This window comes from Coregonus lavaretus (genome assembly GCF_964263955.1).
Source record: "Coregonus lavaretus genome assembly, chromosome: 9".
NCBI lineage: Eukaryota > Metazoa > Chordata > Actinopteri > Salmoniformes > Salmonidae > Coregonus > Coregonus lavaretus.
Genome location: NC_139996.1, coordinates 50754494 through 50767663, shown reverse-complemented (window position 1 = coordinate 50767663; position 13170 = coordinate 50754494). Strand labels below are relative to the sequence as shown.

General features: G+C 49.0%; 1 protein-coding gene across 2 annotated transcripts in view; it reads right to left on the bottom strand.

Moving 5' to 3' along the window:
* The window catches only part of ambra1b (autophagy/beclin-1 regulator 1b), a 46682-nt gene that overhangs the window by 30497 nt on the left and 3015 nt on the right, over positions 1–13170 (bottom strand). For both annotated transcript variants that reach the window (XM_084169414.1, XM_084169415.1), the window contains exons 2-13: positions 12458–12719; positions 12055–12113; positions 11739–11922; positions 11209–11381; positions 9812–9878; positions 8027–9657; positions 7590–7676; positions 5978–6163; positions 4234–4415; positions 2042–2152; positions 1602–1790; positions 1043–1197 (exon numbers count right to left, since the gene is read on the bottom strand). In XM_084169414.1, the coding sequence (XP_084025540.1) occupies positions 1043–1197; positions 1602–1790; positions 2042–2152; positions 4234–4415; positions 5978–6163; positions 7590–7676; positions 8027–9657; positions 9812–9878; positions 11209–11381; positions 11739–11922; positions 12055–12113; positions 12458–12592 (3159 nt within the window). In that variant the 5' untranslated portion in view covers positions 12593–12719. The remainder of the gene's footprint in view (positions 1–1042; positions 1198–1601; positions 1791–2041; positions 2153–4233; positions 4416–5977; positions 6164–7589; positions 7677–8026; positions 9658–9811; positions 9879–11208; positions 11382–11738; positions 11923–12054; positions 12114–12457; positions 12720–13170) is intronic.

The following is a 13170-nucleotide window of genomic DNA, read 5'->3' as shown; positions in this document are numbered from 1 at the left end:
ACAAACAGTCATTTTGCACACACTGTATATATATTTTCTGTTGTATTTTTGACTTTATGTTTTTTTACCCCATATGTAACTCTGTGTTGTTTTTATTGCACTGCTTTGCTTTATCTTGGCCAGGTCGCAGTTGTAAATGAGAACCTGTTCTCAACTGGTTTACCTGGTTAAATAAAGGTGAAATAAATAAATAAATAAAAATTTAAAAACTTCTCAGTATTTTTATGGCTGACACAGTGAATAGGTGGGACATGATTGTTATTTGTCGAATTTGATTTGAGGCGGCTGTATAGGAAATAATGAGTATTTAATAGGGCGCCATGCTTTTTTAGACGTCATTGGAAAATAAACACACTCACAGGGCCCTACACACACACTCCATCATCTGCTCACTCACACATAATATGCACATATATTTATACTGACTCGTTATACTGACTACACACCCACTCACCCACTCACATACAAGCTGCTGCTACTCTGTTTATCTTCTCTCCTGGTGCGTAGTCACCTTACCCCTATACATATCTACCTCCATCACTCCAGTATCCCTGCACAAGTATCCCTGCACAATGTAAATAAGGTATTGGACCCTGTATATAGTATTCTTACTTACTTATTGTGCTCTTCATATTTCTTGTGTTTTTTTTTTGTAGGATTACATTGCCATTGATTATTGCATTGTTGGCTTTTGAGTTTGCAAGAAAGCGTTTCACTGTACTTGTGACATAAAACTAAACATAAAATGCACAATAAAGTGAACCCTTTTGGTATGGGTAAAAGCCATGTAGGCTATCTACAAACCTGGGTTGTGTTCATTAGACACCAAATAGAAGAAAACTGACAAACGGGGAGGGATTACCTGGACTCATTTAATCATTTTCCAAAGCTTGCCATAATGAACACCATCCCGGTAGTATCAATCTGTGGTACTACCCTTCTCCCGCACTGTTGACCTTCACTGACATAGGTTAAAATGTAACCAGCTGGGCTGGTCTTTTCCCTGCATTAGGGGGGGGGGGGGGGGGTCTCTCTGTCTCACCCTGATGGAGGTCTCTCCACCATGGGGCTGCTGCAGCCGGAACACTTGCGCCACCATGTGGTCGGTGGAGGGATGCAGCAGGATCCTGCGGGAGGCCAGGCCCACCATCACGTAGCAGCCCATGGGAGACAGGCTCACCGAGATGGCATTGGGACCTGTGGGAGGGTTGAAGACAAACGTTAAGACTGAGAAGGTTAGGCAAGACTCTTCTAGGATATTATTGTATTGTAGTTAAGGTTAACCATCTATAATATTCTGTTTAGTGCACCGATTTACTAGATTCAATGTTTTAGATTCTCTAGTTCAGTGTTACCCAAACCTCTCCTCGAGTACCTCCTGCAGTTCAACTAATTTGATGTATTCCACAACTAGCACACCTGATTCAACTAATGAGGTGATTAGTTGACCAATTGAATCAGGTCTGCCATCACTGGAACACCTCAAATAAGTGGATTGGCTGGGGCCACTTGAGGAGAGGTTTGGGAAACACTGCTATATTTGTATCCTGGAGGTCAAGTCCCTGACGGCAAGACGTCCTCTACTACGTGACAAGACTTACCAAATCTTTTGGTGTAGAGCACCTCCCCCAGGTTGTGAGGGGCCAGGGAGTACACAGCCAGGATGCCCTCGTCAGGGAAGCCCCGCTGGCTGCTGGGTATGAACACTGCCAGGAGCTGCCCGTCCGCCGAGATGTCACAGCTGGCGTCGTTGTAGATCTTACAGTTTGGCACCAGCACATTCACAGAGGCTGGAGGAGTAGGCAATAGACAAACACACACAGTGTCAATAATACAGTAGACCGCTTAGGTAACCGCAATCAGAGAGGCAAACATCGCTGTTCAAACAATAGGAGAGCTGGGACCGGTTTAGGAGGATCTAACGTTCCAGAACTTTCAGACAGAAATGTATTGTGTAGAAATTATACGATTGTCTGTCAGAATAGGGTCGGCTCTATTCATTCTAATCTTCCTGCAATGTTCTGAAAGTTTTTTTACATACCGTTGCTAATCTCCGGTAGGTCGAACTTGGTGAAGTCCCACCACTGCAGCCGGTAAGTGGTGTTGGCTATGTTGCTGGCCACTGCCGACTGGCCGTCCCCGATGGAGGCACCTGAGAGACAGGAGAAAGGCCAGTGGTCAGTGGATAGGTTATTGAATGTGAAATAGGAGGAGGAGTGTATCACTATTGCAGATAACACAAAATGGATAACATTGAGCTGTATGAGAGCAGTCAACTAGTCAGTTGTGGCCCACATGAACCGTACTGGCTTGGATATTCTCTTTTACACCTTTGCAGAGGAGAACACAGAGCTGTGAAGCTGAGCCAGGGTGACATCAACCGCTGCACACAATCACATTGCCCTGCCTCGACTCCTCCGTTCTGCATCTCTATCCTCTCTCTCTGGCGGGAGGTAAGCTTGGCTTATATACATAGTTTAAGCTTTGTCGAGTAAAGCTTAAACTATGTATTTCGATTGTAGTTAGGTATTGTAGGTAGTTATCGTGGGTTGTTGTATGTAATTATTGTAGGTAAGTATTGTATTCGGCTGAGCCCGGTGAAGCACGAAGCTAGCTAACCCACTACCTGGACTAGCTAGCAGGTAGCTACTGGTAACTATTAGCAACTGTGGATAGTTGTTTCACGCCTGAGAGTACCTGTAATTACGCCAGCTAGCTGCCTACAATAATTACATACAATAATGCCTACCATTCAGCTGTTTTTCTAACCTCATTGTCTGAAGGGTTAACGTTAGGTAGTAAGTGGCTACTGTGCTCGAAATGTAGCTAGCTTGTTGCTACCTGGATAGCTACTAAACAATAGCTGGAACGACCTAGCGAACAGACGCTAGCTTTGCACTTGGCTAGCTAACAGTAGCTGCTAGGGGTAAGTTATAACCTACATTTGTGTTTTGTTTTTACATACTGGTAGCCAGAGTCGTTCAAGGGAATTCGGGACATGGGTGACTAGTTAACGTTAGCTTGGCTCTCTCTGCGTGTTCGTGCCGTGGTAGGAGGGGTTTCTTCGTTGGCAGAAAGCAATGGCTAGCATGCTAACTATTCTAGCTAACTAACTGGCTGAATAAATTGACGACGGACTCGCTCAAGCTGTCGGGACTAACCCACAACGTTAGACACGGACACGAATGATCTGCTTGGCGTGTTGACACACTGGTGGTTTGTTGTGGCCGAGTATTGGTGCTAAACCGTGTTGTTGGAGTCCGGCATGCTAGTTGTCTGTGGCGTCATATGACTAGGTGCCCTGGACGGTTTTCACGGAAGAATACTGTACCAAGTTAGCTAGCTGAATAAACTAAGTTAGTCTATTCCTAGAAAACATTGAACCGCTGTAGTTTACAACAATGATAGTTTCTGAGGTGGAAGTTGGGAGAGTTATATTTGGGTGTTTCAGGTGAAACGGAAGTGAGGGAGGCCCCGCTCTCTCGCTTTCCCAGATGTTTAGTTCATTTCATTCCGATCTCCTTTGCATTATTGTAGCCATTTTCTGTAACCTGTCAACTATGCCTCTGTCTATCCCTGTTCTCTCCTCTCCGCACAGGCTATACAAACGCCTCACACCGCGTGGCTGCTGCCTCTCTAACCTGGTGGTCCCTGCACGCACGACCCACGTGGAGTTCCAGGTCTCCGGCAGCCTCTGGAACTGCCGTTCTGCGGCCAACAAGGCAGAGTTCATCTCAGCCTATGCTACCCTCCAGTCCCTCGACTTCTTGGCGCTGACGGAAACATGGATTACCACTGAAAACACTGCTACTCCTACTGCTCTCTCCTCGTCTGACCATGTGTTCTCGCATACCCCGAGAGCATCTGGTCAGCGGGGTGGTGGCACAGGATCCTCATCTCTCCCATCTCTTTAAGGAATACCTGGGATAGGATAAAGTAATCCTTCTACCCCCCCTTACCCCACCCCCCCAAAAAAAACAATATTGTAAAGTGGTTATCCCACTGGCTATTAGGTGAATGCACCAATTTGTAAGTCGCTCTGGATAAGAGCGTCTGCTAAATGAGGTAAATGTAAATGTTCCACCAACTATAATGGATGGTACAGCTCAGCTTGGCGCAGTAGTGTGAAAAGGGTTTTACAGTGCACTCCTCTTATAGTGATCACATCCATGTCGGACAATTTAACCACATTTTAAGCGGAGTGCACTCTAGTGAGACAATCTTTGTTAGTACCTGCTAGGACCCTATTGACAGAGGAGTGGGTGGCCAGGCCAGGCTGTCCCCTCTCGTGGAAGATCCCAGCGTAGGGCAGGTACTCAGGCAAAAGAAACCGCCGAGGAACGAAGCGCCCCAGCGAAGGTGCAGACATCCTGGCGTTGCGTGGTGTTCTGTGCCTCGTCCGGTCTCCGTTGTCACTGTTAAACACACACACGGCAGTTATTGGGAGAAACAGAGGGTGAAATGTGTGGTGAAGCGGAATGTTCAAAGTAGGATGACTGTACTCAGATCGCAAAATTATTCCAATGGCAAGATACACTACATGACCAAAAGTATGTGGACACCTGCTTGTCGAACAGTTCATTCCAAAATCATGGGCATTAAAATAGAGTTGGTCCCCCCTTTTCTGCTATAAACAGCCTCCACTCTTCTGGGAAGGCTTTCCACTAGATGTTGGAACATTGGTGCGGGGACTTGCTTCCATTCGGCCACAAGAGCATTAGTGAGGTTGGGCACTGTAGGGTGATTAGGCCTGGCTCGCAGTCAGCGTTCAATTCATCCCGAAGGTGTTCGATGGGGTTGAGGTCAGGGCTCTGTGCAGACCAGTCAAGTTCTTCCACACTGATCTCGACAAACCATTTCTGTATGGACCTCGCTTTGTGCACAGGGGCATTGTCTTGCTGAAACAGGAAAGGGCCTTCCCCAAACTGTTGCTAGAACGTCATTGTATGCTGTAGTGTTAAGATTTCCCTTCACTGGAACTAAGGGGTCTAGCCCGAACCATGAAAAACAGCCCAGACCATTAATCCTCCTCCAACAAACTTCACAGTTGGCACTATGCATTGGGGCAGGTAGCGTTCTCCTGGCATCCGCCAAACCCAGATGGTGAAGCGTGATTCATCACTCCAGAGAACACATTTCTTCCACTGCTCCGGAGTCCAATGGCGGTGAGCTTTACACCACTCCAGCCGACGCTTGGCATTGCGCATGGTGATCTTAAGCTTGTATGCGGCTGATCGGCCATGGAAACCAATTTCATGAGGCTCCCGACTAACAGTTATTGTGCTGATGTTGCTTCCAGAGGCAGTTCTGAACTCTGTAGTGAGTGTTGCAACCGAGGACAGACAATTTTTACGCGCTACGTGCTTCAGCACTTGCTGATCCTGTTCTGTGAGCTTCTGTGGCCTACCACTTCGCGGCTGAGCCGTTGTTGCTCCTAGACGTTTCCACTTCACAATACCAGCACTTACAGTTGACCGGGGCAGCTCTAGCAGGGCAGAAATTTGACGAACTGACTTGTTGGAAAGGTGGCATCCTATGATGGTGCCACATTGAAAGTCACTGAGCTCTTCAATAAGGCCATTCTACTGCCAATGTTTGTCTATGGAGATTGCATGGCTGTGTGCTATACACCTGTCAGCAACGGGTGTGGCTGAAATAGCCGAATCCACTCATTTGAAGGGGTGTCCACATACTTTTGTATATATAGTGTAAGTCGACATCACACACCATTGGTTGTGTAGATCCAGCTACAGTACATGCCTCGACCCAAAATGAATGGAAAAGATAAGCACCGTAAAATCAAATGGAATTATATGGTGCTTATGTTTTCTAAAAAGACGGCTTGGGACATCTCCTTATCCCCTCTTATCTCAACAGAAGACCACTTTGAGGTCTGAAAACAAAAAATCTGACAAACCGATTTAAGAGTGTAACTAATATCCCGTTAAGGGGCCAGGATGGGTTGCCGCCAACTCACTCTAGCTCCTCAAAGTCCACGTCGCTGTTCTCCATAGCGGCCGAGGGGTTGCCGGCAGGGCTGTCCGACGAGGAGGAGAGGGTCCTCAGGCGGTTCTGCTGGTAGCGCAGCGAGCGCTGGCGGATACTGTCCCGCCTCGACAGGTACTGGATCATTCTCTGGGCATAGTACGCAGCCGGTGACAACCTGCAGGAGAAAGAACGGCAGAGAGAAGGGTTCAATGTGGGGGTTTACAGCTCTAGGGTTGATACTATACTGAACAAAAATATAAATGCAACAATTTCAAAAGATTTTACTGAATTACAGTTCATATAAGGAAATCAGTCAATTGAAATAAATTCATTAGGCCCTAATCTATGGATTTCACATGACTGGGAATACAGATACACATCTGCTGGAGCTGGACACAGATACCTAAAAAAATGCAGCACAACGCATCTCCTTCGCATGGAGTTGATCAGGCTGTTGATTGTGGCCTGTGGAATTCAGTCCCACTCCTCTTCAGAAGCTGTGCGAAGTTGCTGGATATTGGTGGGAACTGGAACACGCTGTCATACACGTCAATCCAGAACAACCCAAATATGGTCAAAGAGTGACATGTCTGTTGAGTATGCAGGCCATAGAAGAACAGACAGCTTCCAGGAATTGTGTACAGATCCTTGCGACATGGGGCCATGACTTATGTTAAAACATGAGGTGATGGCGGTGGATGAATGGAACGGCAATGGGCCTTAGGATCTTGTCACGGTACCTCTGTGCATTCAAATTACCATTGATAAATTGTGTTCGTTGTCCATAGCTTATGCCTGCCCATACCATAACCCCACTCTGTTCACAACATTGACATCAGCAAACACGTTAACATCAGCAAACCGCTCACCCACACGACTCCATACACCTGGGTATGCGGTTGTGAGGCCGGTTGGACGTACTGTCATATTCTCTAAAACAACATTAGAGGCAGCTTATGGTAGAGAAATTAACATTTAATTCTCTGGCCACAGCTCTGGTAGACATTCCTGCAGTCAGCATGCCAAAGGCACGCTCCCTCAAAACTTGCAACAGCTGTGGCATTGTGTTGTGTGACAAAACTTCACATTTCAGAGCGGCCTTTTATTGTCCCTAGCACAAGGTGCACCTGTGTAATGATCATGCGGTTGAATCGGCTTCTTGATATGCCACACCTGTCAGGTGGATGGATTATATTGGCAAAGGAAGAAATGCTCACTTACAGGGATGTAAACACATTTCTGCACAACATTTAAGAGAAATAAGCTTTTTGTGCATATGGAAGATTTCTGGGATCTTTTATTTCAGCTCATGAAACATGGGACCAACACTTTACATGTTGCGTTTATATTTTTTTCAGTGTATGTTGGCAAAATTCCATAAACCTTCTTGAAGTTCCCGCGTTTAAGAAATTCTCTACCTTTGATATTTTGTTAAATCTGTAAACATTTGGGAAAATTACAGGGATATTTCAACCTTACTTTAAACTGTCAACTTTATGTTTCGACAGAACCCCCTCCAAAACTAAAATGGTGCACCTGGAGGGGTTTTATCCTGTCAAACACAGTACTAGTTAATTAGAGGTGAGGTTGGGGGCTGGTACCTGGCAGGGTCTGGGTAGATGGGGTGGTCTCTGGATCCTCCCATGTCGTAGCGGGAGAGAGAGAGGAGGGAGGACTCCAACAGCCTTCTGTGAACAAACACGCCAAACAATGGATCAGCATTTCATCTCCTCTACAAAGGGAGTCTATTTGTTTCATACAAATACAACTATTCGGACAATATAAGCCTATCAAGGACATACTGATAAAAGCAGACCAGTAGTTACTTGCTGTAATGTTGTTATATCAGAGAGGATCACTAGCTAAAGTGAGCCGAGTTGCATTCAGTAGATAAAACAGCGAGGTACTATCAGAGCTCGTTCAATAAAAAAACGTTCATTTTAAAACATTTTACCACGGTGTGCATTACTGAGCACGACCCTGGACTGAGCAAAAAACACCACTGAAGAGACTACCAAGGCCTTTCTCATAACTCTACCTCCTCAGAGAGTCCTCGTCCGGGTTATCCACAGGCATTTCTTGGCTTAAGGCCTCTGGCGGTGCGTCGGCAACAGCGGAGTGGCTGGAGGCGGCCTGGCGGTAGACGCGCTCCCACTGGCCCGTCTCCTGGTTGTACACCAGGCCCACCGTCTGCTCCCCGGGCTGGGCAGTGGACGACGCGATGGTGGGGAAGGGCATGGCCGCACCATGAGGGCCTGGGGAGGGCTGCCGCTCGCTGGGCTCCGGGGGCTGGGTTATCCTCCTCTCCCGCTCTGGTGGCTGGGGTTGGGGCTCCCGCCTCCGTGGTGACACATGGGTTTCTTCATAGGCAGGGCTGGGGGGCTGCTGCCAGGGAGAGCTGGAGCCCTCCTGGGTGGCGACAGCGGAGGTGGAGGAGGCTGGGCTGGTGCGCTCCCAGCGTTGGGAGTCGTGGTTGAAGGTGAGCAGGTTGTGGCAGGCCCGGCAGCGGTTCAGGTGGCCCCGGGAGGAGTGGGCCGCATTTGAGGGAGGGGGGTTGTTCTCGGCTGTGGTTGGTGGGGGCGGCTGGGGCTGATAGTGGGAGGAGGATGGCCCGGGTCTCTCCGGGTCCATGTTGTTGTTGAGCAGCTCCTGCGTCTGCTCCTGGCCGCCCTCTCCTCCACCGACGCCCCCCAGCGGCGACTCCAGGTCCTGCATGCGGTCGAACTCCATGAAGTAGCGGCTCAGGTTGCACTGGAGCACGTTGCGGAACGAGGTCGGGTTGCTGCGCGTGCCGTCCCAGAAAGGGTGGTGCCCGCTGCTGGTGCCCGCTCCTCCTCCACCTCCTCGCTGATTGGCCACGGGGCCAGAGCCAGGTTCGGAGCTCGGCTGCGGGGGGAAGGTGTAGACAGGGGACTGGGAGGAGCCGTCCTGCTGCCGGAGCACTGACAGCAGGCTGACGGAGGACGAGCTGGTTCGGGGGGGCAGCATCCCGCCCTCGACACCACCTCCCCCGCTCACCCCACCTTCACTCCCTCCAGCCCTGCTCTCTGAGCCTCTCATATTCAGCAGGCTGCGTGTCCAGTCGGGTCCGGGCAGTGGGCGGGAGGGGGGTTGGTGGCTGGTGGGTGGCGGAGGCTGCTGGCTCAGGGGCGGGCTGGCCATGTGGGCGGTAGGCACGGCGCGGTGCAGGGAGCTGCCAGCGCTGTAGTAAACCGTAGTGAAGGCAGAGGGCCGCTGTTGGGCCCCACTGGGCTCTGAAGGCTGCCGGGGCTCCGTATGGGCCGAGGAAAAGGTGGAGGCGTGGGGGGCCGGCTGAGGGTGCTCAGGGAGGACCACAGGCCTGGAGGAGGTCCCCTCGCCCAGAGAGGGGCTGCGGTTGGCCGTGCAGCGGCTGCAGAGGCACACCATGCCCAGGTGCTGGGTGCAGCCTGGGAAGGGCAGTCCGCGGTCCTGTGAGGCTGGGTACTGCCCCAAAGGCATGCTGGGGGGCACGCCGCTGACCTCCCCGCCAGGGCGTGACGCATCCGCCCCCGACGAGCGCGACGACAGGATGTGCAGGAAGTTGTGGAGGATGGGCGTGCGGCGTACGGGCTGGGATGGCAGGAAGGAGCGCTGGCGGAAGTGTGGCATCTCCACGCTGTCCATGGGGACCTCAGAGTCATCATCATTCTACAGGACATAATAATATGTTAGATATTAGGGTAGTCATGTTGAATGTTTTAGGGTACAGTCATATTTAAAAGGCTTTGAGAAGATTTCATTTGTAAACAGAAAACTGTATACGGTACAGTGCAATTTTGTTGTGATAAGAGAAAGGACTCACCTGCTGGTTGGAGGGGTTCACAGTAGCAGTCAGAAGATTGTGCCCCAAAGGATCAAACCTCACCAACCTAAAAGAGAAACAGCAGAACTTTCCATCAACTCAAAGATATTCTAATCATAGCAATATCATATTATAATGATACAACATTTGCGCTACAGTGGGGTTGTTCCATGTGAAAATGGAACAAATGTTAAAAAAATATGTTTTCCTGAAATCAAATTATACCAGTGGAGGCTCCTCAGAGGAGGAAGGGGAAGATATTCAGAGACTTGTCCCGAAGCCACTCCTGCGTTGTCTTGTTGGAAGGTGAACCTTGACCCCAGTCTGAGGTCCGCTCTGGAGCAGATTTTCATCAAGGATCTCGCTATACTTTGCTCCGTTCATCTTTCCCTCGATCCTGACTAGTCTCCCAGTCCCTGCTGATGAAAGACATCCCACAGCATGATGCTGCCACCACCATGCTTCACCGTAGGGATGGTGCCAGGTTTCCTCCAGACGTGACGCTTGGCATTCAGGCCAAAGAGTTCAATTTTGGTTTCATCAGACCAGAGAATCTTGTTTCTCATGGTCCGAGAGTCCTTTAGGTGCCTTTTGGCAAACTCCAAGCAGGCTGTCATGTGCCTTTTACTGAGGAGTGGCTTCCGTCTGGCCACTCTACCATAAAGGCCTGATTGGTGGAGTGCTGCATAGATGGTTGTCCTTCTGGAAGGTTCTCCCATCTCCACAGAGGAACTCTGGAGCTCTGTCAGAGTGACCATCGGGTTTTTGGTCACCTCCCTGACCAAAGCCCTTCTCCCCCGATTGCTCAGTTTGGCCTGGCGGCCAGCTCTAAGAAGAGTCTTGGTGGTTTCAAACTTCTTCCATTTAAGAATGATGGAGGCCACTGTGTTCTTGGGGACCTTCAATGCTGGATACATTTTTTGGTACCCTTCTTCAGATCTGTGGTTCGACACAATCCTGTCTCGAAGCTCTACGGACAATTCCTTCGACCTCATGGCTTGGTTTTTGCTCTGACATGCACAGTCAACTGTGGGACCTTATATAGACAAGTGTGTGCCTTTCCAAATCATGTCCAATCAATTCAATTTACCACAGGTGGACTCCAATCAAGTTGTAGAAACATCTCAAGGATGATCAATGGAAACAGGATGCGCCTGAGCTCAATTTCGAGTCTCATAGCAAAGGGTCTGAATACTTATGTAAATAAGGCATTTCTGTTTTGTTGCTTTGTCATTATGGGGTATTGTGTGTAGATTGCTGAGGATTTGGTTTTTTTCATCCATTTTAGAATAAGGCTGTAATGTAACAAAATGTGGAAAAAGTCAAGGGGTCTAAATACTTTCCGAAGGCACTGTATGTATGTATGTATATATGTATCTATCTCTATGGCGTCCCACCTGACTCTTTCAGTCTCGCTGCCGGTTTTGACCACGGCGAAGGGCTCGGGCCGGCTCCAGTCCCAGAAGTGGAGCTCGTTATTGGTTGCGATGAGGAGGAGCTGGGCAGTGGGGTGGAAGGCTAGCGAGGCAATGGCCACGTTGCTCTCCGTGAACCAGCTCTCACTGCCACCCTGCAGAAACAAACACAAGAAGGGGGTTTAATACAGAAAGAAACAAGTAGGATACGGCAACACTGGATACAAACGTTTGCATGATCTTTATGGGATACGGACTCCTGTCAAAGGGGTTTATCAACTAGACTACTAATAGCAACACATTGAAGATAAACACGTTTCCTTATGATGCCTGGAGTTGGACAGTGCCCTGGGGGAAACCTCAACATTTACTTCTGCCGAAGACTGTGCATGCAAGTCTTACAAACTAACATAGCAAAAATATATACCTATGCAACTTGGCAAGCGGGGACCTGAAACTTGTGTCCTATTTATCTTAATAGGGGTCTGTGTTTAAGAGAAGGCACCACTTACATGCAGATCCCAGATGCGGACCTCTCCGTCAAGGCATCCGGAGGCCACAAGGCCAGGGATGGTAGGGTGAAAGGTCACGCACCAGGGCGTGCGGCGGTGGCCCACCAGCGAATGCAAGCACTTTCCAGTCTTCACCTCCGTGATGTAGATGTTGTGATTGACATGAGTGGAAGCCATGAGGGTCCTATCAAAGTGGAGATAAGAGGGGGGGGGGGGGTCTAGAGTGAATGGTACAGCTGCTATGACGCGAAAGGTAGCCCTGCCTCAAATGCTCTCACAAATCCATTAATGCGGCCGGGTCAGTTGAGTTCCTTACCGGTCTGGGCTGAAGGCCAACAGGAACGTCGAGCGAGGGCTGTCTGGCAGCTCCACTTTCTGTGTAAGGGCAACAAACAAACATCGCTTAACGCCAGAGCCTTACATGGAGGTAGCACATGCATTTTTTTTTTCTTTACTTATGACTTGAGTTTAATTGTGATCCATCAAGTGCATATTATTAGGGATTTTGAAGAACAACTCCCATAATAGACTACAGATGATAAAGACAAGCACAGGGCATTGTTTCCATGGTGACGAGTTAAAGGCAATGGTATATTGCCCCAGATCAAAATGCCTACTGCAGCAAGTGTATGACAGCATACTACTATTCCATATCTGTTGAAACCAAAGCAGTTTTGGCTAATCCTTTGACTGGGATAGTGTGCTTCTTTGGCTTTTACCTGACTCTGCCATTTCATCCAGCGGACCTTCTCCTCCACCAGCTGCTGCAGGAGGCGCTTGGAGCCAAAGGCCTGTGAGCCGCGCTCCCGGCTGGACAGGATCCGCACAGAGTTCCTTTGATGACGAGAGGCCATGGTGGTTCTCCTACCGTACGGGGCCGCCACACCACCACCACCACCACTGCTCTACCACTGGCCTCTCTGGCTGCTCTAGGGACAGTCACTTCTGCTGCTGCCTCTCGCTCGCCATGCAGAGTCTAGGCTGGGGAGCAGAGAAGAGAAAATGGGAAGAGACGGCCAAGAACAAAAGATAGTAGTTTAGTTGTGGTTAGGCATATGTTTTGCACATGGAAAAAGGAGAGGGGACAAACAAATAAAATGAGGGTTGCCTAGTAGTTGACTATTGAAAAATTAGTTTGACAGATGACCACATTGAAGATCATGAGGTTGTGCTGTATGGTGGGAGGGGGCAAATGTAGGACTTAACTTTATTAGTAGAACAATTGACCTAGATATTATTTTAGGAGTATTTCTGTCTGTAATAAAGCCCTTTTGTGGGTAAAAACCTATTCTGATTTAATGGGCCTGGCTCCCCAGTGGGTGGGCATATGCCCTCCCAAGCCCACCCATGGTTGCACCCCTGCACCCCTGCCCAGTCATGTTAAATCCATAGATTAGGGCCTAATGAATTTATTTCAATTGACCGATTTCCT